Source organism: Octopus sinensis, linkage group LG14 (assembly GCF_006345805.1).
Source record: "Octopus sinensis linkage group LG14, ASM634580v1, whole genome shotgun sequence".
Taxonomy (NCBI): domain Eukaryota; kingdom Metazoa; phylum Mollusca; class Cephalopoda; order Octopoda; family Octopodidae; genus Octopus; species Octopus sinensis.
In genome coordinates this window covers 66,177,879-66,204,088 of record NC_043010.1, presented here as the reverse complement: position 1 = coordinate 66,204,088, position 26,210 = coordinate 66,177,879, and the positions used below count along the sequence as shown (strand labels likewise).

Here is a 26,210-nt window from a genome sequence, read left to right as displayed (position 1 = left end):
TGTTCCTTTCAAGGCTGATAAAATAAGTATCAGTTGAACACTAGGGTTGATGGAATCAATTAGCATCCCCCACTCCAGATTGCTGGCCAAATTCTGTAATCATTATTTATAGTTTTATTAACCCTTTTAGCATTTAAACCGGCCATATCCAGCCAAAAGTATTCAACCTGTTTTATGTTCAAACTGACCAGATCTGGTCTCTCACACCAACCCTACAATATCATTTTAAAAATTAGCAGCTACCTCATCAAAATCTCATAGCTACAAGATAATGTATTATTAGTTCAAAACAACAAGGATAAAAAAACATTAATTTTAGCAGAATAATATGAACACTGAAGGGTTAAAGCAGCAAGCTGGCAGAATTGTAAGAGTACTGAACGAAAAGTAAATCAAAATCAAATCACAATCAAATGGAAATTGTAGTTGTGACTGATACAGTGCCGTCTGACTGGCTCCCATGCCAGTGACATGTAAAAGCACCCACTACACTCATGGAGTGGTTGGCATTAAGAAGGGCATCCAGCTGTAGAAACATTACCAGATCAGATTGGAGCCTGGTACGGCCTCCTGGCTTGCCAGTCTCCAGTCAAACCGTCAAACCCATGCCAGCATGGAAAACAGACATTAAACGATGATGATGATGATGATGATGATTCTACATTCTGAGTTCAACTGTCACTGAGGTTGACTTTGTCTTTCATCCTTTGAGGTTGAGCACTGGGGTCGCTGTAATTGACTAAGCCCCTCCCAAAGGTTCACACCTTGTGCCTATTTGAATATTTGAAGAAAGGATTATTTATAATTTTGTTTGCTTTGACATTTTTTGTTCCATAAAGAATTGTTTTTAATCCCTTTCTTTTCCTCCTACTTCTCTTATTGCAGGTTGAACTTCTGGAACTTGTGTCAAAAATAAACTTTAAAATTGTTTACTATTTACAAAGTGTGTGTTTACCAAGACGAGCACAGGAGGATAAATATCTTGGGGTATGTAACTTCATTCATCTTTATCTATTGTCTTCATTCACACACACACACACACACAGAGACAGACAGACAGATTTTGTTTTTGTGTTTGTTTCTCTAGATTCTTGAGGTGTTGAAACAAATTGTGGTACTTTGGGAGGGTCATTCTGTTAGCAATTAATTAATGATAAAAAAGGTGCAGGTGTTGCTGAGTGGTTAAGGAGCTTGCTTCCTAACCACATGGTTTGGTGTTCACGCCCACTGTGTGGCACCTTGGGCAAGTGTCTTCTACTATAGCCTTGGGCTGACCAAAGCCTTATGATTGGATCTTGTAGATGGAAACTGAAAGAAGCCTGTTGTATATATGTGTGTGTGTGTGCCTTTGTGTCTGTGTTTGTTCCCAACCTCTGCTTGACAACTGGTGTTAATGTGTTTATATCCCTATGCCATAGTGGTTCAGCAAAACAGACTGATCAAATAAGTACCAGGCTTACAAAAAAAAAAATAAATAAGTAGTGGAGTCGACTTATTTAACTAAAATTTTGCATGCTGGTGCTCCAGCATGGCTACAGTCTAATGACTGAAACAAGTAAAAGATAAGGTAGATACACATTACAGAACTCTCACCTATTAAGTGTTTAGCTGTTTCCTAAACAGCTGCAAAGTTCTGTATTTTTTCTTGTGAACTAGGCATAGGAATGACTGTGTGGTAAGTAGCTTGCTTACCAACCACATGGTTCCGGGTTCAGTCCCACTGCGTGGCACCTTGGACAAGTGCCTTCTACTATAGCCTCGGGCTGACCAAAGCCTTGTGAGTGGATTTGGTAGACGGAAACTGAAAGAAGCCCGTCGTATATATGTATATATATGTGTGTTTGTATATGTTTGTGTGTCTGTATTTGTCCCCGCAACATCGCTGGTGTGTTTACGTCCCCGTAACTTACCGGTTCGGCAAAAGAGACCGATAGAATAAGTACTAGGCTTACAAAGAATAAGTCCTGGGGTCGATTTGCTCGACTAAAGGCAGTGCTCTAGCATGGCCACAGTCAAATGACTGAAACAAGTAAAAGAGTAAAGAGTAACTAAAGCATTGTTCTTTACTCAGTTTACTTTGATCCATGTTGGTTTTAGGTTCTCCTTCCATAATTCAAACTTTGCATCTAATTCTTTGACTAATCTGGCTTTGAGAACCAGGTTGTCAGCATTCAGAAATTCCTGTGGACATTCCCTTGAATTCCTCTGTTATGGCCTGGAGATACATAATAAATAACAAGCAATATGAGAACTATGCCCTGATAAACACCTACTTGCATTCTAAATTCATTGTTGCTGACACTCATATTTCACCAAAATACATGGTTTTCACACTCTTTACATAAATGTGCGCGCGTGTGTGTGTGTGTGTGTGTGTGTGTATTATGGGCATATAGCTGAGTGATTAAGAAGTTCAGTTTGCAATGAAGAGGTAGCAAATTTAAACACATACACATGCTCACAACTGTCACATCATTGTACCTGAGGTATGCTAATTGTTGTTTGTTTTGTTTTTATTTTCACAGAAATTTAGTTTGCAGACAACTTTCCTTGAAGATGCCGTTTTAGCCCTGTTGGGTGATGAAGACTGCCGAGTTCGGCATTGTGCTGCAGTATCATTGGTCAAGTAAGTTTATCCTGTGGCTCCATCCATTCTTCCTCACTCCCTCCTGTGTATATTTTTTTTTGATTTTGAGATAGGCCAAGGCCTGCTCGAAGGGTGGTGGCTTGTACTTTGTCTAGAATCATTATATAAAGAGAAAAAATTACCAGATATTTTAAAACTATATTGTATGTGTGTGGTGTGTGTGTGTGTGTATAAATAGAAAATATATGAAATGACAAATAAGGAAAGCTTCTAATAATGCAGAAGACTTGTAAGAACTTTTATATTTTAGGCACAAAGGCCCATCTTCAGTCAAAGAAATGTGTATTTACATAAATTATTTTGTTATATGAACTAGATTAGATGAAGGGCATCCAGCCATAGAAACCATTCCAAATCAGACTGGAGTCTGGTGCAGCCTGTCAGCTTACCGGCCATGGTCAAACTGTCCGACCCATGCCAGCATGGACAACAGATGATGTTGATGATAAAATAACAAAATCTTTGTGAATACATATTTCTGTTTACTATATTCTTCTGAAGATAGGCGTTTGTGCATGAAATATAAATGGTTTTTAAAACTTTCTGTATTGTTACAAGTTTTCCTTCTTTCTCTTTTCATTTGTTTTCTACTTCTGAACTCCAGTGCTTCAAGCAGACCACAATGCTCTCATATATATGTGTGTGTGTGTGTGTGTGAATGTGTGTGTGTATGTTTGTTTATTTGTTTGCTTGTTTCATTTTTGGACTTAGTTTGCAAGATTCTTTATGTGAATTCGTGTATTGAAGCATATTTTATTGTGTCTGGGGAGAATCATTCTCTTTTAGTGCCTTATTATTTAACACACCCACCTGTTCAATTTCCACTCATTTACTTATTTATTTTTTGTTTTATTTATTTTCTATTTTTCTATTTTTTCTAAAATAGAAATAAATAAATAATTGGAAAATTTGAACCAGTGAAAGTGTTAAATAATAAGGCACTAAAAGAGAATGACTCTCCCTAGACACAATATATAAATTGTAATACAGGTGAATTTTTTTTTTAGGTATCTATAGAATTTTTTTTTTCCCTAATCATTTCAGGATGATACCTAACCTGTTTTTTGCGGTTGATTGCCCTATGCAAGATCCAGTCATTACAGTGGCCAAGGATTACACTGACAGTTATTTTACACCAATTGTACATGACTGGGCCCAAGAGTCACCTCCGACAGTCCTCGGACTCGTCAAGCCTTTTAATTTCAACGCGAACATCCCAGTGCATCCCTCAGTGGAATCTAGCCTGTCCAGAGTGATCACTGCCATTAAATCTCTACTGCGCAAATGTCAATGCAAATACCTCAGTGTAAGGAAACATTTCTGAATTCTTCATGTGAATCCTTTTTATTACTGTAGTTTGAACCACTCTGCTCTGATATATGCCTTTGTTGGTTTTTTTTACCCCTTGGTTTGTTCCTTTGTTAAATGTTTATATTTAACAAGTGCATAACACTTGGGCATAATGTCAACAAGAAATGAATATATATATATATATATATATATATAAATATATATATATATATATATATTACATATATATATATATACATATATATATATATACTATATATATATATATAATATATATATATATATATCTATATATATATATATAATATATATATATATATATATAATATATATATATACATATACATATATATATATATATATATATATACTATATATATATATATATATCTATATATATATATATCTATATATATATATATTATATATATATATATATAATATATATATATATATATATATATATATATAATATATATACATATATATATATAATATATATATATATATATCTATATATATATATACATACATACATACATACATATATACATATATTGATCAGAGGTATTTCCATCTTTCCTTGTCTTTTGTTCTTATTTCTGTTAATTGTTTCCATGTTCCATCTTGAATTCTATACATATAAATTATATATATAAAGATATACACCTGGCTGTTGTAGGCTGTTGTGACTACACATTTGGCTGTTGTGGCCACATACTTGGTCCATTGGATATGTTCAGTCTTTGTGGCCACATTCCTGGTCATTAAACTGTCGTTACAAAACACTTCTTTTTCACTAACCATCTGTTTTATTATTTTCCTTCTTCAGTATGGCTGTTGTCATGCCTTATCCCTGTTATCAGAACACTACCTGCCTACATCACATTCCTTTGCTTGGAGCTGTGCACCCCCCTTGCCTGTGCTCACCAAGGATGGAGATCGACCGATGGCTAGGCATGGTGTTAACCGAAAAAGACTTAGTTCTGCATCGAGGTTAGTATTTCAAATCTTTCCAGTTATGTTGCATGGTTATTAATTCGTCTCTGGCAACAGTGCTTCTGGCCATTGCTCATGTTTTTGTTAAACAAGTATTTTTATATGGGGTTCGGTTGTCATTTTCTCTTGTTTAGCCTCCAAGTCATTTCTGATGAAGCAGACTCATGGTCAAAGACATGCACTTGTGACCGTTCCATCTTTGTTTATTTTCCTGACTCAATATATCCAATATGTCTTACTTTTTTAAAGATAGTAGTGTGTACTTTGAGGGAGATTTGAAGAGGCTGGCTGTGTAGAGGGTTAGGCCACTTTACTCTATAAGGAGCACAAGAGCAGTTTCCTGGTGTATATATTCCTCTTTGGATGGGGCACTGGCCCATCACAGGAATACTCACTTTTGCCAGATGAAATGAAGTGTTTTGCTCAAGGACACTACACATCACCTGGTCCAGGAATTGAAACCACAATCTTATGATCATGAGTCCAATACTCTAACCACTAAGCTAAACTCCACCTCTGTGTAGAAGCCACATCAAAACTGAGACATGGGATATTGGGACATAACACTGTCCTCTGACCTGTCGGATCCTGTCGAACCATCCAACCCATGACAGCATGAAAATCGGACATAAAAATGATGTTGATGATGATGTGAGTGATGGTGGCTGTGGGGTTAGGGTTCTGGATAGCTGGATACAGGGTCATGAATTAAAATATCAATACATACATTATGTTGTATTTTATTTCTGTGTTTTTGAAGATTGTATTTTATTCTCATTGCAGCTTACGGACACCAAGTACAGATGATGACAACTTTCTCTGTGGTGGTGGCCCACTAGCCTTGACTTTGTCCCTGCTGTGTTCGTCCCCACTAGCCCTTGACTTGTCTGCACACCAGGATACCTTGTTATTGGCTGGAAATTTACTTTCAGGTAATCTTTCTTGTATACTCACTTCTGACACTTAACCTCCTCACAATACAACACACACACACACACACACACACACACACACTGAATCTTACTCAACCTGGCTTTTTCTTTGACTTCTTCATCTCTCTATATATAAAGCTGAAGTTGTCTGTGTATGGCAAGTTTGGTAGCCTTCAACTAACACTATCTCCTCCGAGACCAAAATTGAGAGTATGATAGAAGAAGGCTGGCTCTTCCTTCCGTAGAAGAAAAAATTCAAATCGGACCATGTTAACACCAAAAATTATTTACATCAAAAAGGTGCTTTTTTTCTATGAAAATCCCTATTTTTTACGATTTATTGACTGCTGTGTCGCCATTTTTCGGTGTATTTCAACCAGAAAAATGTTCACTTAAAGAGAATAACAAGTTACATAATGCAAAATTTTTACTTTTCAAAAATTCCAATTCTAAAGGGTTGAAACAAACCCGAGCAACGCTGGGCGATACTGCTCGTTTGTGATATAGCCAAACCTATTTAGTACTTTGATGGGTATCTATAGAAAAGGTACATCAATTAAATTATTCTTCAGTTAGTTGTCATTGTCTATACAAAAGCTTCTTCTAAGACAGCAATAACTGTGGGTGTTGCAACATACTTGAGACTAGTATTGAACCTGCACTCCTTGTATCTTCTGCAAATGCTTGCAATGTTTGCAGTTCCTGCTTCTCCTTGTCCATCTTCACATTTTGTCCATTTTCCATCTCACATCAAAAAGGCTACTCTTTGATTTAATAATTAATGATGGGTTTTGTGTGTTATTGCCAGGTACTGCCTATAGGTGTCTCCGTTCGGCAGATGAAACAAATAACCTGTGTGGAGTAGACGATGGCAAGTGGCTGTGTGTTTCCGATCGACAGCTTGTTCCTCTTGTTGACATTCTCTTGACTCACATTGCCAGGTATGTGCTGGGTTTTTTTTTGTTTTCCAACATGTACTCACCACCACTTTGTTTACAATTGAAAATAAAAAAGAAAAAAGAAGCAAAATTAATATTTTTTTCTTATTGAAATCAAATTCGATGACTGGCATCAGTGCTAGTGGAGTTCTAAGAGCACCATCCGAGCATGATCGTTGCCAGAGCAACAAACTGGTTTCTGTGCCGGTGGCATGTAAAAAGCACCATTCGAGCATGATTGTTACCTGCGTCGCCTTACTGGCACTTGTGCTTGTAAAAAAAATATTTGAACAAGGTCGTTGCCAGTGCCGCTGGACTGGCACCTGTGCAGGTGGCACATAAAAAGCACCATTTGAGCATGGCCGTTGCCAGTATTGCCTGACTGGCCCTCATGCCAGTGGCACGTAAAAGCACCCCTACACTCTCGGAGTGGTTGGCATTAGGAAAGGCATCCAGTTGTAGAAACTCTGCCAGATCAGATTGGAGCCTGGTGCAGCTATCTGGTTCGCCAGACCTCAGTCAAATCGTTCAACTCATGCCAGCATGGAAAGCGGACGTTAAACGATGATAATGATGATGCCATTCATCTATCTACTCTGCCCACTATCCCTGGGAGGATTGCGGGTATAGAATCCTCAGTCACCTCCTCTTTAGGGTCCTATCAGAAGTAACTATCATTAGACTTTCTGGCTGCATTCCCAAGCATTGACTAACTGAAACCATGGATATTATCCAACCATCTTGTTCCTAGTCTACCTCTAGATTTCCTTGTTGGTGAGCTCAGCCTGAAGAATTTGTCTTGTGACTCTTTCCTGCGACATCCTAATCGCATATCTCTTGTTGCAGAGCTGTGACCTCTTGATGCAAAATAGCAGCTTGACCAGGAGAAACTCCCTAATTTTTGATTTATGCATCCTGTTGCATAACATTATTCCAGGGATCCTTCAAAAGGTCTCCCTTTTCTTGTCCTTTCTTGTCTTGCAAGTTACTTGGCAACCTCTCCAGTGCTGGTGGCATGACAAATGTACTTGGTACACACTGTAAAGGGATCAGCTTTAGGAGGGGGCCCTCCAACCGTAGAAAGCATGTCAAAGCTGACATGGAACCTATGAAGCCTTGTGGCTCACTGGATCCTGTCAAACTATCCTACCTAGGCCAACATAGAAAACAGATGTTAAATGATGATGGTGATGATGGTGGGGACACTGGAGCTGAGTACTGGCTTTCTAAATGTCTTACCTTGCTTTTATGTTTCAGACTGTTAAACGCCTGTACTCATGTGATAGATGACATAACACCTGGACCTCCCCAAATTAAACCTTCCCTCCCATCGTTGCCTACTGCTCCTTCCCTTAGTCCAATCAAGCGGAAAGCCAAAGGAGATAAGGATGGCTCAGGGCCATCAGTACTTCTTGGATCAACCATTGATTCCAAAGCTTCAGCAAAATCCACACAAAAAGGTGAGCCAAGTATTTTTTTTTTAATTCTGTAATTTTACTTGTTTATTTGAATTTTTATTTTTCCATTTTTTTTCCTCTTTTTTAATTGAAGAAGTTTCTGATTATTTCATTTATTTTCTATTCTAAAGAGAAACCAAATACACTGTGTGTGTGTATACAATGATTCAAAAGTCTCTTTTAGCATTTTAATCTTATATATTGGCCACAGGCATGGCTGTGAAGTTCATAAGCTTGCTTTGCAATCATGTGGTTTCTCTTTGCTTTATTAGCGATCTTTATCTTCTTGAATCCTGTAGCAATGGTTACCATTTCTTTCTTTTCATTTCCATTCCCTCATATTCCCGCTGTAAGGTTTTATTTTGGTTTGTTTCCAGTACACTTTCACCTCCCTTCCTTTTATTTTGTTTAAAAATAAAAATAAAAAAAGTATTATTTTGATAATTCTTTATTTTGCAGAACGAGAGAAAGAAGTTGAAAGGGAAAAAAATCGTAAAGAAGGACTTGGAACTTTCTACAATCTACCTCAATATATGAGAGTTTATGATGTATTAAAAGGTGCTTACTCTAACTACAAGGTATGCAAATGCTTCTAAATTTTATATTGTGTGCAGCAGATGGGGAAGCTTCTATGTTTTTGCTTTACCTGCTAGAAATAGCAGTTATATCTTCTTGAATTTTACCAGAAAGGATAAAAAGAGAAAAGGAAGGACATAGTGTGATAGTACACTATGTCATCATCACCACTATCATCATCATCATCTTCTTCTAATGTCTGTTTTCCATACTGGCTTGGGTTGGACGGTTTGATAGGAGGTGGCCAGCTGGAGAGCTGCTGAGGTTCCAATTGTCTGTTTTGGCATGGTTTCTACAGCTGGAAGCCCTTCTTAATGCCAGCCATTTTACAGAGTATACTGGTTGCCATGATGTTTTGTATCAAAGAAACTAGGTTCAAAGAGGCTGGTACGTAAAGGGCTAATATAAAAATTGAATTCTTTATGTATACTGTCAGAGTGGTGATTGTTGCTTTCACTGTTTCAGCTGTTGTATGCTCAAGCCTTCATCAGGTTTCTTGTGTTGAACTCTGTTGTATTGGAATTTCGAGCCTAACCCTTTATTTGATCCATGGGGGTTAGGTTCAAAATTCCGGTTCAACACAAGACACCTGAAGAAGGCTGGAGCATACACCAGTCGAAACATAGTGAAAGCAACAATCAAGATGAGGACACAAGTATACATAATATAAACAGTATACATAATGCCAACGGCACAGGTGCCAGTAAGGCGATGCTGGTAACGATCCCGCTCGAATGGTGCCTCCTACATGCCACCGACACAGAAGCCATTTAGCTGCTTTGGCAACGATCACGCTCAGATTGTGCTCTTAGCACCCTACTAGCACGGGGCACAAGTGCCAGTAAGGCGAAGCTGGTAATGATCACATTCGAATGGTGCCTTTTATGTGCCACTGGCACGGAAGCCAGTTAGCCGCTCTGGCAACGATCACGCTCGTATGGTGCTCATGCCCGTCATCGAATTTCACTTTGATTTTGGAGCCTGGTGCAGCCATCTGGTCCGCCAGCCCATAGTTAAACCGTCCAACCCATGCTAGCATGGAAAGCAGATATTAAACGATGATTATGAAGATGATGATGATATAAACAGTATACATAATATGAATTCCTCATATCACAAATATAGAACTGAATTGAATTCTTTGTCTATGACATGGCTGGTGTTTTGATGATTTCGTCTCTTAGAGCACATTTATTTCTTTTATAGATCTCTCTGGATTTGAATGTATCAGACAAATTTGGCAGCTTATTGAAAGTAGCACTGGAAGTGTTTGCTAAATTACTGGAAATTTCCTCGCTCTTCGACATTGGAAAATATGCAGAAGAATTTCTAACTTATTTGAAGACAACATTTTCAATGGAGGCCACAAGCACTGTTCTCTGTGTTCAACAGGTTTGTTCTGTGTAAATTTACTTTTATTTAAAAAAAAAAACCCCAAACATTTTCATGTTTTCGTATGAAGTCAATGTGAATTAAAAAATAAAATATAAGTGATTTTTTTTTTATTCCTTTATCACCTCTTTATCAAGCTCTTACTCTCCGTTTTTTTTTATGTTTCAGCTGCTGAAAGCACTCTTTGGTACGAACCTGTCTAGCCAGTGGGAGCTTCCCCAAAACTTGAACTGTTCCCATCTACGGCATGGGAAAAGCAGTCGTTTGTCGACCAACATGAAACCTGGCTTATACCATTGCTGCTTTACACATCCCTATACTCAGTTCACTCAGAGTCTGGCAGGAGCTGCTTTCAGAAGTGGTCAGGCAGACCAAGAGGACAGTACAAAGTATGGGTCATTACAGAATTTCAATTTTGTTGTTGCAATTAGTGTAATGAAGGTGGATGTGACGTAATGATCATTAACGAGATTTAGAATGTCTCTGAAATGAGTTGTTGTTAATAAGATTATAGCTCTTAGAACTATTAACTTTTCTTAAAATATTTCCACCAACATTACACATTGATTGATTGATTTTGATCTGTCATTAATCATTTGTCTTATTCATGAATATCTAAATAGCTGAGAGGCTTTGTTTTTAATAGCTTCTTTACGATAAAAACCTGCTCTGCCACTCTACCCATTTCCCTCATTCTCTAACACCTCATCACCTAGCATAAAACCGACCACACTCTGTCAGGTTTTGTAGTCTTGTGGGCTGCATGGTGACCTCACTAATACTAGTGACATGAAAAAAGCACCCAGTACACATTGTAAAGTGGTTGGTGCTAGGAAGGAGATCCACTTGTAGAAACTGTGCCAAAGCTATTACTAGGGCACAATGAAGTCCTTGGACACATCGGATCCCAACTTATGCCAGAATGGAACATGGATGTTAAATGATGATGATAATGATGATGATCATCATCATTTAACGCCTGCTTTCCATGCTAGCATGGGTTGGACGATTTTGACTGAGGGCTGGTGAACCAGGTGGCTGCACCAGGCTCCAATCTTGATCTGGCAGAGTTTCTACAGCTGGATGCCCTTCCTAACGCCAACCACTCCGAGAATGTAATGATGATATTTTAAACTGTTTATCATTGTCATAATTTTACATCTGTTTTTCCATGCTGGCATAGATTGGATGGATGGGTTGTTGACTTCCCCATCACACTCTCTTGTTATTCTTTGCAGTCCATTATTATCTCCTTTGTGAGGTCCAGTACATTGAGATCAAACTTCACTTCTTCTGCCGGTTCCTCCTTCTCATGTTGCTCGACCTACCTTCACCTTTACCCATCTACCACCCCTCATACATATCACATGTTCATACCAACAGTGTCTTCTCTCCATCTGATTCCTCTCATATACTTTTTTTGTCTCTGTTCATCTGTACTTCATTACCATCATCATCATCATCGTTTAGCATCTGCTTTCCATGCTAGCATGGATTACACATTCAGCATTGCATGAATCAAGCTTCATTTCTTTCTGCTATCCAGAATCACACTTCATACGTAAGCATCATACAATTTGCTCTTCACTCAAAGAGAGAAACCCTTTCTTGTCAACAGGTACAAAAGTTCCCTGAACTTTTTACACTCTGCGCTTACCCTGGTTATTATACTTTCAAAAGAACTACCTCCATTGCTGATTAGGTCATCTAGATAACAGATGTTGTGAGCCTTCTGGGTATTTGTGGGATTACATGACTGAGGTGGTAGTGAATCTTAATTGCTAACTGATCCTCTGAATCTATTATGTATAAAGTCCTTATCTGTCAGCCTGTTGATTGAGATCTCACTGCATCTTTTGCAGTTCTATAATTTACAGTGGGTATTCAGCTTAGAATGATTCCTACCTGTTCTTCTGTGTGGGAGTACGTGGGTTAGTGGTTAGTGTATTACATTTGGGTTCATAAGATTGTGGTTTCAATTTCTGGACTGGGTGATGCCTTGTGTTCTTGAGCAAAGCACTTCATTTCACATTGCTCCAGTCCAATCGGTTGGCAAAAACAAGTATTCTTGCAATTAACTGACATCCTGTGTAATGGGAGAATATATATACTCCAGAGAATTTGGGAAACCAGCCTTATGAGCTTGCTGCTCATGTTGGACCTTTGATCCATTTTTTTTTTGTTCTTTTCTGTATGATGGCAACTTCCCAAATGGCAGTAGGATTCTACCATCTGCTAATTAAAACTATTAATCTCATTAAATTTTACTTCCTCCAATATTTGTCATTTCAATGCTTCCAAGTTCATAATTTGCTTCTTTATATTTCCTTAAAAATTATTTTATTTGTTGCAGTCATTCTAGCTCTTGCCATCATCATTTCAACCTAGCTGTATGCAGTGTACCATTTGGACATAAAATACACTTCTGTAGTTAGTGGGAGCATGTTATAATTGATGAATGTTAAGCGAGTTTGTAGCACTGCCCTTCAATCCTCCTCCTGCAGGCTACTTGTGGCGTGGATGGAGATGTATATTACCAAGTTATTACAGGTTTTAATATTGAAAATGGTGTAAATTTTCGCTGGAACCATCTGAATCTTTGCTAACCGAAAAACATTGATTCTAAAACTTGTTGATTGTAAAACATAATTATGTTATGTTTTAAATTCAAATAATTGATGTTTTTTTTTTTTCAGTAGCCTTGCCTGGTTTAAAAAACGAATTGAACGGAAGACTCCTGCCATATTGAAACCTGGTAGCCGTACCGACAAGGTAAGTCCATGTGTCCCCCCCCCCCCATCTGTCTGTATGTGTCCCCTATTTTCAAGCATGTGGCTATAATACTATAGAAAGCCAAGCTGTGTTGAATCTACAGAACTGGATCCTGTTTAGTTTCTGCAGTGTTCAGCAGACAAGAGAAAAATATTCTCTTTGATAAGCATGTTCCTTATTTTCTAGTATTTTAATTTAAATCCTTACTCTCTTTACTCCTTTACTCTTTTACTTATTTCAGTTATTTGACTGTGGCCATGCTGGAGCACCACCTTTAGTCGAGCAAATCAACCCCAGGGCTTATTCTTTATAAGCCAAGTACTTATTCTATTAGTCTCTTTTGCCGAACCGCTAAATTACGGGGACGTAAACACACCAGCATCGGTTGTCATGTGATGTTGGGGGGACAAACACAAATACACACACACACATATATATACACATATATACAACGGGCTTCTTTCAGTTTCTGTCTACCAAATCTATTCACAAGGCTTTGGTCAGCCCGAGGCTATAGCAGAAGATACTTGCCCAAGGTGCCACGTAGTGGGACTGAACCCGGAACCATGTGGTTCGTAAGCAAGCTACTTACCACACAGCCACTCTACTCCTACACCATTATAGAAAATTTAAGTCTATTTTCAAAATTTTAATTTTTTTTCTTTGTTCCTTAAATGTTTTTTTTACTCCGATGCTCTAGAAGCATTTGCAAGTTTTTTCTTCAAAGACTTAAATTGAAATTTAAAGTAAATTTTCTCAAATATCTTTTTGGATACATTTTTTATTTACATTTATATGTTTTTTTATACATGTTTCTATGTCTTCCTCATTTTTTCTTCCCTTTTTCCCTATCTTAAATGTTCTGTTTTTTTTTCTCTTGTGCAATTTCACTCTGTTAATTAAAATTTCCGTTTCCTCTTTCTCTTCTCAAGTCTTCAATTGCATGGTACATCCGATTGTTTGAGCCGCTGGTCATCAAGGCTCTTAAGCAGTACACTGTGACCAGCTCTCTGCCACTGCAGACTGAAGTGCTGGGTTTGTTGTCCCAGTTGGTACAGTTGAGGGTCAATTACTGTCTTTTGGATTCTGATCAGGTAACATCATAAGATCTTTTCTCTCCTCCTCCTCCTCCTCCTCCCCCCCATCCCCCTCCTCCTCTTTCACCTCCTCTTCCACCCCATCCTTCCCCCCTTCGTCCTCTCCTTCCCCCTCCTTCCATCCTCCTCCTCCTCCTCCTCCTCCTCCTCTTCCACCCCTTCCTCTTCCACCGCCTCCTTCCCCCTTCATCTTCTCCTTCCCCTTCCTTCCATCCTCCTCCTCCTCCTCTTCCACCTCCTCCTTCCTCCCCCCTTCGTCCTCTCCTTTCCCCTCCTTCCATCATCCTCCTCCTCCTCTTTCTGCTCTCAATCCTCCTCCTCTCTCCTCCCCTTCCCCTTCTTCCTGCAGCCTTTCTCCTTCCTTCGTCAATTCCTCCTCCTCATTAATCCGTTCATGCCCCCCCCCAACCACACAAAAATAATTTTTCATGGGTTTTAAAACAGAAAAGGTGTAGTTACAAGTAAAATGACAATTATAAAAAATAAGAGAATGCAAAAAGAAATATGTAAACTGGTTTTATTAACTGAATTACCTTTAAAAATGGGACGATTTGTGTGCTCGTACTCTGGATTTCCGCTCGTACTTCAAGACAAATTGTATGAGTCTCTGCTCGTAGAGCAAATTACTCATACAATGGTGCACTCATACTACAAGGTTCTACTGTATGTATGTATATGTGTGTGTGTGTGTGTATATATTTATATATGTGTATTCGAACGTGGCCGATGCCAGCGCCGACCCGACTGGCTCCTGTGCCGGTGGCACATAAAAAGCACCATCCGAACGTGGCCGTTGCCAGCACCGCCTTGGCTGGCTTCCATGCCGGTGGCACGTTAAAAGCTCCAACCGATCGTGGCCGATGCCGGACCCCCCTGGCACCAGTGCAGGTGGCACGTAAAAAGCACCTACTACACTCGCGGAGTGGTTGGCGTTAGGAAGGGCATCCAGCTGTAGAAACTCTGCCAGATCAGACTGGAGCCTGGTGCAGCCCCTGGCTTCCCAGACCCCGGTCGAACTGTCCAACTCGTGCTAGCGCGGAAAACGGACGTTAAACGATGATGATGATGATGATTGTATTATGGTTAAAATGATGCAATTTTTTACTTACAGATTTTCATTGGTTTTGTCATAAAACAATTTGAATACATCGAAGAAGGGCAGATAAGGTAAGAGTTTGATATTCTTTTCTACTTTAGGCACAAGGCCCGAAATTTTTGGAGAGGGGGCCAGTCAATTAGATCAACCCCAGTACACAGCTGGTACTTAATTTATTGATCCCCAAAAGGATGAAAGGCAAAGTCGACCTTGGTGGAATTTGAACTCAGAATGTAAAGACAGATGAAATACCGCTAAGCATTTTGCCTGGCGTACTAACATCTCTGCTAGCTCGCTGCCTTAGAGATGGTTTGATATTACTGGCGTAAATGCCATCTTTACGTTCTGAGTTCAAATTCTGCTGAGGTTGATTTTGCCTTTCATCCTTTCAGGGGTTGGGGGTCAACAAAATAAGTACCAGTTGAATATTAGGGTTGATGCAATTGACTTAAACCCCCACCCCCTGAACTTTCTGGCCTTGTGCCAAAATTTGAAACCAATGTTATCGTCATAAATAAGAATTTCAATTTAAGGTTTTAGTTTCGAAAGACAGAACAACTTATTGGATGAAGTTGCCTTAGATACACCATGACTGAATAAAAGACCGGATGGTCATGGTTGGAACACATCTGATCAGGGCTGACCTGGTCTAAGACAACTACAGACAGCAAAATTGGGGTTTGCTTCTGATTTGTTGATATTGTTTTTATTTTTACTTTTATTCATTTCAGTCATTAGAATGTGGCCATGCTGGGGCACCACTTTGAAGAATTTTAGTTGAACGAATCAACACCAGTACCTATTTTACTGAGCCTGATTCTTATTCTATTGGTCTCTTTTGCTAAGCTGCTAAGGGACATAAACACACCTACACTGGTTTTCAAGTGGTAGCGGGGACAGACAGACAGACAAACACACACACACACATATATATATATATACATATATATAGGCGTAGGAGTGGCTGTGTGGTAAGTAGCTTGCTTACCAACAACATGGTCCCGGGTTCAATCCCACTGTGTGGCACCTTGGGCAAGTGTCTTCTACTATAGCCTTGGGCTGACCAAAGCCTTGGGCTGACCTAAGCCTTGTGAGTGGATTTGGTAGACGGAAACTGAAAGAGGCCGGTCGTATATATGTATGTGTGTATATATATATATATATATATATATATGTATGTGTTTGTGTGTCTGTGTTTGTCCTCCAACATTGTTTGACAACCTATTTCTTTACTACCTACAAGGGGCCAAACACAGAGAGGACAAACAAGGACAGACAAACGGATCAAGTCGATTATATCGACCCCAGTGCGTAACTGGTACTTATTTAATCGACCCCGAAAGGATGAAAGGCAAAGTCGGCCTCGGCGGAATTTGAACTCAGAACGTAGCGGCAGATGAAATCCTGCTAAGCATTTCGCCCGACGTGCTAACGTTTCTGCCAGCTCACCATTGTTTGACAACCGATGCTGGTGTGTTTACGTCCCTGTAACTTAGCAGTTTGGCAAAAGAGACTGATAGAATAAGTACTAGGCTTACAATGAATAAGTCCTGGGGTTGATTTGCTAAACTAAATGGCGGTGCTCCAGCAAGGCCACAGTCAAATGACTGAAACAAGTAAAAGAGTAAAAGAGATACATAGATACATACATATATGACAGGCTTCTTTCAGTTTCCATCTACCAAATCCACTCACAAGGCTTTTGTTGGTCTGAGGCCATATAATAGAAGACACTTGCTCAAAGTGCCATGCAGTGGGACTGAACCCAGAACCATATGGTTGGGAAGCAAACTTCTTTACCACACAGCTATGTCCGCACTTCCTTTATAATTACAATGCTTTTTTTTTATTTCAATTTTTTTGTCCTTCAGATATTCCGAAAGTCTAGTACCCCACATCTTCCAATTTCTGGTGATGCTCTCATATGAAAAGTTCCATACCAAGCCAATCATTGGTATTCCTAAAATAATACAACTCTGTGATGGAATCATGGCAAGTGGCTTACAGCCTACAACACACGGTGAGTGTGGCAGAGTGTCTTGCCTGTTTGTTCATTTAATATCTGTCTTTTCATGCTAGCATGGTTTGGTTGGGAATTTGACTTTGAGGCAGGATTTTAAGGCCAGATGCTCTTCCTGTTGCCAACCCTCACCTGGTTTTTTTGCAGGTAAACGACTTTTGTATTCTGCAGGGTGACTGGTCTGTAATATCACAAAGAATATTAACACCAGCACTGCTTCACTTACACTTAAACAGCGACATGCAAAAATCAGAATTTATGCACATTTACACACACACACACACACACGCATGCATGCAAGCACACACACACACATGCATGCACACACACACATAAACACACACATGCATGCACACACACACGTATATATACACACACACACACGTATATATACACACACACACACACACACACACACACACACCACACACATATATATATATACACACAAACACACACACACACACACAACAGGCGTAATAGTTTGTTTACCAAATTCAGTGACAGCATTGACTGTTTTGCTGTGACAGCAGAAGAAGATCTTGCCCAAGGTACCTGTAGTGGGACTAAACTCAAAACTGTGATACCATACCGTAATACTGTGTGGACCAAGAATCCCATTGACTGGTTCCTGTTATGTACAGTCTGACCTGCTTCAGTCTTTTAATAGGTTAAGTCTTCTAATTTGTACAATCAAAGTTGTGATGTCACCTTGGTGTCTCCATTAGCACAGTTGCATAGTTTTTCAGCAGCCATAGCATTGGAACTCTCCTTCCAGCTGGGCTTAGTCATGTATCACCTCTGCAGCAACATGCCTATTCTTGTCTCTTGTCTCCCTTTCAACCCCTTGCAGAAATCCACATCCCTCTCTGCTACATCCTCCACTCAGTCGAAAGGGCTTGTCTTGCAAGTTACTTGGTGGCATCACTAATACTATAAAAGTACAACCCACTACGCTCTGACATTAGGAAGGGTCAGAGGACTGCACTGAGGTCCCTTGCCCTTCAAATGCCGGAGTGTTCTAGTGGGGCCACCAAGTAACTTGCATCTCTATTACATACTCCACTCAAATGAGTGGAGTATGTAATAGAGATGGATGTGCCCTTATGCAAAGGGTTGAGAGGTTGAGAGTCTGTCGAACTGTCCAACCCATTTCCGTGTGGAATACATGTTGAATGATGATGGTGCTATATATGTATCATCATCATCGTTTAATGTCCATTTTCCATGCTGGCATTGGTTGGATGATTTGACTGAGGTCTGGAGAGCCAGTGACTGCACTAAGCTCCAATCTGATCTGGCAGTGTTTCTACAGCTGGATGCCCTTCCTAATGCCAACCACTCTGAGAGTGTAGTAGAGCTTTTTATGTGCCACCAGTACAGGAGCCAGTCAGGCGGGCCTAGCATTGATATGTATATAGCTTGTTATGATCAAGAAGGTGAATCACAATGACCTTTTCGTGTGCACTGTTTGTGACAGATCATGCCTTTCTTTTTCTGGGCTCAAATCTCATTTGCAAACTCATGGAAAACGAACTTCCACCAACTATTCTGCTTATATGTCTGTGCACACCTTTCATTGCAATGTATGCCAGAAGGCCTGCAAATCTAACAGAAGCCTCGAAAGACATTTTAAGATCCACAAAGATCCGAACTTACCTGCAGCTCTTGGTCGTCCAACTTGGATGTGCATTCTATGTGGGTGTCTTTTACATAATATTGTTTGGTTTAAAAAGCCACGTCAGATGACATGATGGTTCTAAGGTGTAGGTGCAGGCAGTGGTCAAGCTCTGCATAAGGAGTAGACAACCACCATATATATATATATATATATGTATATGTATATATATATATATATATATATATATATATATATATACACATACATAGGCTCTATTGGTACAAAAAAATTAAGTTGCAAATTAATTATTAAAAGAATCATCCTGTTTTCTCTTGAAAATTATTAATCTTAATTGTTTTAATTGTTTTATTGTTGTTGTCAAAACAACTTCAATTTTACTTCCTTGTTTCTCTTCCACAGCCATTCCAGCTCTACAACCTATAGTCTATGATTTGTTTCTTCTGCGAGGAACCAACAAAAGTGATGGCGGCAAGGACTTAGAAACACAGCGAGAAGTTGTTGTTTCAATGTTACTGCGGCTGATAAATTTCTATCAAGTACGTAACCCCATGAGAAATGGTGAAACCCTAGTATGTCATCATCATCATCATCATCATCATCATATATATATATATATATATATATAATATTAATTAGAGACAAAACCACTATTTTGCAAAACAAACAAGGAAAGACTTAATCAATACATAAAATTTTAATAAAAAGTAAAAAAACGCCACTACAATTGTTTCATTTCTAATGACAATCTTCATAAATTGAAACTGATTTGAAAATCGGAAATCCACCTGAAGATTGTCATTAGACATGAAACAATTGTAGTGGCGGTTTTTTTTACTTTTTATTAAAATTTTATGTATTGATTAAGTCTTTCCTTGTTTGTTTTGCAAAATAGTGGTTTTGTCTCTAATTAATATTATATAATATTTTACTATAAAATTGGATTTAATCCTAAATCTGATTTTTTCCCTGTAAATTTGGATTTATTCCCTAATATTTATTATATATAATATATATATATATATATATATATATATATATATATATATAAAATTTAAAGGACTGACCACTAAAGTGGACGGTCACATGCTAGATATAGATGTCAAAATCGCTATCTATATCTAGCATGTTGACCATCCACTTTTAGTGGTCAGTCCTTTAAATTTTGTATGTAAAAATATTTTAATCTTCGGATTTTTTTAATTATGCTAGGCCACTGGTTTTAATTGATTAATATCAATTTCTACCCTTATTCAATTTTATGTATATATATATATATTTATTTCCATTTCATTATTTTGCGTATTTTCTACAGGCGCTGGAGATGTTTGTCATCATTTTGCAACAGTGCAGGAAAGAAAATGAAGATAGATGGAAACGCTTGTCAAGACAAGTCACTGATATGGTTCTGCCTGCTTTGGCTAAGCAACAAGTGAGTGCACAAATTCACTTCCATGATTCCTAGTTTACCATTGCTGCCAAAATTAACATTCTTATACTTTTATTGTTTTCTTGAAACTTCTTTCTCTTTTGTTAACCTAGTTGTGTCTTTTTAGGCACATCAGGAATATATTATTATTATTTTTATTATTTATTTTTAATCTGAATGTTTGTTACAATCACTCGCTGAGACACATTCAGCATCCTATTGTTGTCGTCGGCGGTGTCGTCACCACCACCATCATCATCACATCATCATCATCATTATTATTATTGCTAAGGTGGTGAACTGGCAGAATTGTTGCCGTACTGGGAAAAATGCTTTGTGATATTTTATGTTCTGAGTTCAAATTCCATCAAAGTCAACTTCGCCTTTCATCTTCTTGGTACCAGTGAAACACTGTAATTGACTACCCCGCTCCCCTAAAATTTCAGGCCTTGTGCCTATAGTGGAAAGAATTATTATTATTATTGGTGCTACGTTAAAAGCACTGGTGTTGGTGCCACATAAAAAGCACCCGGTACAGTCTATGGAGTGGTTGGCATTAGGAAGGGCATCCAGCCATAGAAACCATGCCAGAACAGACACCTGGTGCAACTCCCGGCCTCACCAGTTCCGGGCAAATTATTTCAAATTGTCCAACCCATGCCAGCATAGAACAGATATTAAATGATGATGATGATGATATTATTGTCCATCTCTGTTCTGAGTTCAAATTCAACTGAGGTCAGTTTTGCCCTTCATCCTTCTGGGGTTTATAAAATAAGTGCCAGTAGAGCATTGGGATCAATGTAATTGACTAGCACTGTCTGTACAAAAGTTCAGGTCTTGTGCTTATAGTAGAAATCCTCCTCCTCCCCCTCCACTCCTCCCCCTATTATTATTATTATTGAGTGAGAGAGCAGTTCATGCCATCAAAGTGACACTGGGATAAAATATATGAAGCCCAATATACCCATCATGACTACCCGTTTGATTAGGGTACACCAGGCACATGCATCACAACCATATGTGCGCGACATGGTGATCTCATATCAATATAAACAGTGCATGACCTTGCAGGTGGGGCCCAGTTAGAATTTTCTTCATTTTGAGTAGCCCATCCTGCTCAAACGGTCCCTGAATAAGGGTTGTTTAAGGATGTTGAAAGAACCACCCATGTTTCCAGAGGTGAACTATTCAAACCCCAAAGAATCCCTCTCAACACATGGCTATGATGCTCCCCCACTACTTCTGCTCGTGATCAGAGATGCACATATCGTCAGCCACTAAGGGACATGCTCAACTGGTTAAGGTCAAACAACTGACAAGCAAATCTGTGGTATTGAGCAGAATATTTGCTGTAGCCCATCTTTTATACCAAGACAGAACAATTTATTATTATTATTATTATTATTATTATTATTATTATTATCATGTAAGGTGGTGAGCTGACAGAATCGTTAGCATGCTGGATGGAATGCTTACCTCATCACTACGTTCTGAGTTCAAATTCTGCCGAGGTTGACTTTGCTTTTCATCCTTTTGGGGGTCAATAAATTAAGTACTAGTGAAACACTGGGGGTCGATGTAATCGACTTAATCCCTTCCCCCGTGCTGCCGCTGTGGCAAAAATTTGAAATCGTTATTATCAAGTAAGGTGGTGAGCTAGCAGAGTCGTTAGCATGCTGGACGAAATGCTTAGCAGTATTTTGCCTGTTACTATGTTCTGAGTTCAAATTCCACCGAGGTCGACTTTGCCTTTCATTCTTTCAGCATCAATAAAATAAGTACCAGTTGTACACTGGGGTCAATGTAATCGACTCATCTCCCTTCTCTCCACATTGCTGCCCTTGTGGCAAAATTTGAAACCATAAGGCAGCGAGCTGGCAGAATTGTTAGCACGCTGGATGAAATGCTTAGCAGTATTTCGCCTATCGCTATGTTCTGAGTTCAAATTTCACCGCAGTCAACTTTGCCTTTCATCCTTTCGGGGGTCGATAAATTAAGTACCAGTAATGTTTTACTGGGGTTGATGTTATAAACTAGCCTCCTCCCCCAAAATTTCAGAACTCAGAGCATAGCTATAACAACAAAAATAAGCAATATTTTCACTTTCTCCCTTTGCCACTCACATTTGAACTATTTCAGGTGAATCTAGACAGTTTGGAGGCATTGGATGTTCTTCACCATCTCTTTGAATCAGTGGCACCAAGTGTTTTTCGGCCTGTCGATATTCTGCTGAAAACCTTAGTGGCTAAACCAGCAGATGTAGTGAGTATACATTCTATAGATTCTTTTATTATTTTTCACTGGTTTCACTCATTGAACTGCAGACATTGCAGGGTTCTGCTTTCAAGTGTCTTTTTCTGTTTTTTTTTTTCAATCTATCATATAGATCCTAGTAGTTCCTTTATTTTTCTATAATCTCTCTCTAATATATATTACCTCAATACATCTGACTAATATGGGCATAATGAGATACTCTTATCTACGGGCTGAAACAGCTGTAAGATCCATTTTATATATATTATCCTTATGGTATTATCTTACTTATTGATGTATATTGTTTTATTCTGTATTATTCTGTTGGATTTGGATGTTCCTATTTAATATAAATAATTAGTTAATAAATTATATGAATTGGTATTATCTGGAAGTTGATGATTGAAAGAAATCTATTCCTCCATTTTCTTCTTTTGTAAATATATATATATATATATTTATTTATTTATTTATGTGCCCTTTTCAAGCCTAGCCAGGCTCATGGGCCCGGTTTCCTGGTTTCTGTGGCATGTGTGTTCCCCCCAGCTGGACCGGACGTCAGTCCATCGCAGTGTTACTCAAGAAACAGGAAGAAAGACTGAAAGAAAGTTGGAGCAAAAGTGTACAACAGGTGTCCACCCCCTTCCTGCTGGAGCCTCGTGGTGCTTTAGGTGTTTTCGCTCAATAAACACACACAATGCTCGGTCTGGGAATCGAAACCGTGATCCTCTGACCGCGAGTCCGCTACCCTAACCACTGGGCCATTGTGCCTTCTCTCTCTCTCTCTATATATATATATATGTATATATATATAAGTTAAGTTTATATATATATATATATATTTATTCTGCTTGTTTTATTCATTTGACTGTGGCCATGCTGGAGCATTGCCTTTAGTTGAAGAAATTGAACCCAGGACTTATTCTTTGTAAGCCTGTTACTTATTCTATTGGTCACTTTTGCTGAACCGCTAAGTTATGGGGATGCAAACACACCAACATTAGTTGTCAAGCAATGGTGGAGGGGGGGGGGCAAACACAGACACAAAGATGGGCTTTCAGTTTCCATCTACCAGATCCACTCACAAGGCTTTGGTCAGCCTGAGCCTATAGTAGAAGACACTTGCCCAAGGTGTCATGCAGTTTGAATTTGAATCAAACTATTTTAGTCAGACTACTCTTTACTCTCTTTTACTCTTTTACTTGTTTCAGTCATTTGACTGCGGCCATGCTGAAGCACCGCCTTTAGTCGAGCAAATCGACCCCGGGACTTATTCTTTGTAAGCCCAGTACTTATCCTATCGGTCTCTTTTGCCGAACCGCTAAGTGACGGGGACGTAAACACACCAGCATCGGTTGTCAAGCAATGCTAGGGGGACAAACACACACACATACATATATATATATATATATATACATATACGACAGGCTTCTTTCAGTTTCCGTCTACCAAATCCACTCACAAGGCATTGGTCGGCCCGGGGCTATAGCAGAAGACACTTGCCCAAGATGCCACGCAGTGGGACTGAACCCGGAGCCATGTGGTTGGTTAGCAAGCTACTTACCACACAGCCACTCCTGCGCCTACTTTGTATCTTACTTTATACATTGATTACCAGCTGCTATTTATTCTTTTCATTTTTTGTGTCCCTGTACACATATTCACATAATTAAGTGTTACCTTTGCAGTCGAGTGTCACCGGTCTGCAGCGTTGGCAGTGTTTAGTTCTGTCGTTGCTGCGTGTGATTATATCCCAGTCAAAGGAGGAAGTGGTGCTATCACGGCTCGAGGAGCTGTGCCTGTCCGTTTGTATCTTGAAGCGAAACCCAGACTATGTGGTGGTCCCTCAGGTCGAAGAAGAGATGGAGGAAGATCAAGAAAGAGAAGGGGCTGAAGTTTTGGCTAAAGAACTGCCTCAGGCACTTCCACCTGAAAACACAGTTGCCAGGTAAGAGTTATGTTTTTATTTTCAGTGTTGCTCAACAAGCTGCCCTTCACTGAAAAACTACGTCAAGTACAGACATGGCTGTGTGATCAAGAAGTTCACTTTGAAACTATGCAGTTTCAAGTTCAATCCCACTGCACAGCACCTCAGGTTACCTAGGACTACATAATGCAGTGTATCCTTCCTTCTCTTTAACCATTTCAATACCAACCTGACTGAAACCAGCTCTGGCTTTGTAATACAAATGTCTTGTTTACATAAGTTTTGAATTAAAATCTTCCAACAAACCTTAGTCACAATTTATGTTCCTAACACTAGCTTAATCATAACCAAGTTCATCATCATCATCATCATTTAACGTCTGCTTTCCATGCTAGCATAGGTTGGACAATTTGACTGAGGACTGGCGAACCAGATGGCTGCACCAGGCTCCAATCTTGATCTGGCAGAGTTTCTACAGCTGGATGCCCTTTTCAATGCCAACCACTCCGAGAGTGTAGTAGGTGCTTTTATGTGCCACCAGCACGAGGGCCAGTCAGGCGGTACTGGCAACGGTCATGCTCGAATGGTGTTTTTTACGTGCCACCTGCACAGGAGCCAGTCCAGCAGCACTGGCATTTTACTAAATTCAATCGAATTGAACCAGCCAGGATCCCTGGTCTGGTGGTACGTAAAAAGCACTATCCGACTCGTGGCCGATGCCAGCACCGCCTCGACTGGCTTCCGTGCCAGTGGCACATAAAATACACCAATCTGACTGTGGCCGTTGCCAGCCTCGCCTGGCACCTGTGCAGGTGGCACGTAAAAAGCACCCACTACACTCACGGAGTGGTTGGCGTTAGGAAGGGCATCCAGCTGTAGAAACATTGCCAGATTAGACTGGAGCCTGGTGCAGCCTTCTGGCTCCCAGAACCCCGGTCGAACCGTCCAACCCATGCTCGCATGGAGAACGGACGTTAAACGATGATGATGATGATGATGTTGTTATATTTAAAATTAGTTGGAAGAAACAAAGAGCATCCCAAAATAAATACAGTAACAAAAGGGTTAATAACATAACTTGGTGGATGTTTGGCTACTATGTTTAGTAGGTCAACAACCATGTAGTGCTTTCCCCAAAGGCTTCACTAAATTGACATTAACATGTTAACCACCATGTTAACCACATTAGTGGCTGTTGTGTGAAGTTAAGCAATGAACTACCAGTGACACAGGTGGCGGTTAACATGTTGATATACTGAAGTTAGCTCTATCCATTAATCTCTACCTCCCACACACACAGACACCAGCCCTTTATGTCTTAGTAAGAAGTCATCATTTCGTTTATGTAATTTTTATATTTGACTTATTTTCCAGGTTCCTGTTTCAAGTTGCTGGTCTTGTTGCTGATACTATCAGCCAGAAAGTTAGCAATCTTACATTCCTTGAAGGCGGCCAGAATATAGACTTCCTTTGCCAACAGTTGTCCCATTTGCTGTTGTTTGTGACTCATATGTTTCAGTCAGGTAGGTGCTTTGTGCCTCTTCGTTCTAAACATAACTGCAGTGAGACAGACAAATAACTAGTGTGTGTGTGTGATGTGTATGTGTGTGTGTGTGTGTAATACATGTGTGGTAATTTTGGTTACTGTGTTTGTGTGTTGTAACAAATGCGTGTGGTAGCATGGGTTAATGTGTATGGGTTTGATAGAGCCGTAAATGCTTG

The 26,210-nt window shown here is 39.3% G+C and overlaps 1 protein-coding gene across 5 annotated transcripts in view; it reads left to right on the top strand.

The window, feature by feature from the left end:
- Nucleotides 1–26,210, top strand: part of LOC115219551 (huntingtin) — a 125,283-nt gene that overhangs the window by 50,437 nt on the left and 48,636 nt on the right. For 4 of the 5 annotated variants that reach the window (XM_036509150.1, XM_036509149.1, XM_029789760.2 and 1 more), the window contains 19 exons: nucleotides 886–987; nucleotides 2,526–2,626; nucleotides 3,692–3,953; nucleotides 4,791–4,954; nucleotides 5,741–5,889; nucleotides 6,698–6,830; nucleotides 8,085–8,287; nucleotides 8,744–8,862; nucleotides 10,067–10,252; nucleotides 10,421–10,641; nucleotides 12,949–13,024; nucleotides 13,957–14,118; nucleotides 15,233–15,288; nucleotides 17,089–17,237; nucleotides 19,279–19,415; nucleotides 20,192–20,308; nucleotides 22,448–22,570; nucleotides 24,250–24,509; nucleotides 25,863–26,011. In XM_036509150.1, the coding sequence (XP_036365043.1) occupies nucleotides 886–987; nucleotides 2,526–2,626; nucleotides 3,692–3,953; nucleotides 4,791–4,954; nucleotides 5,741–5,889; nucleotides 6,698–6,830; nucleotides 8,085–8,287; nucleotides 8,744–8,862; nucleotides 10,067–10,252; nucleotides 10,421–10,641; nucleotides 12,949–13,024; nucleotides 13,957–14,118; nucleotides 15,233–15,288; nucleotides 17,089–17,237; nucleotides 19,279–19,415; nucleotides 20,192–20,308; nucleotides 22,448–22,570; nucleotides 24,250–24,509; nucleotides 25,863–26,011 (2,869 nt within the window). The remainder of the gene's footprint in view (nucleotides 1–885; nucleotides 988–2,525; nucleotides 2,627–3,691; nucleotides 3,954–4,790; nucleotides 4,955–5,740; nucleotides 5,890–6,697; nucleotides 6,831–8,084; nucleotides 8,288–8,743; nucleotides 8,863–10,066; nucleotides 10,253–10,420; nucleotides 10,642–12,948; nucleotides 13,025–13,956; nucleotides 14,119–15,232; nucleotides 15,289–17,088; nucleotides 17,238–19,278; nucleotides 19,416–20,191; nucleotides 20,309–22,447; nucleotides 22,571–24,249; nucleotides 24,510–25,862; nucleotides 26,012–26,210) is intronic. The other variant, XM_029789761.2, reaches the window with a different exon arrangement.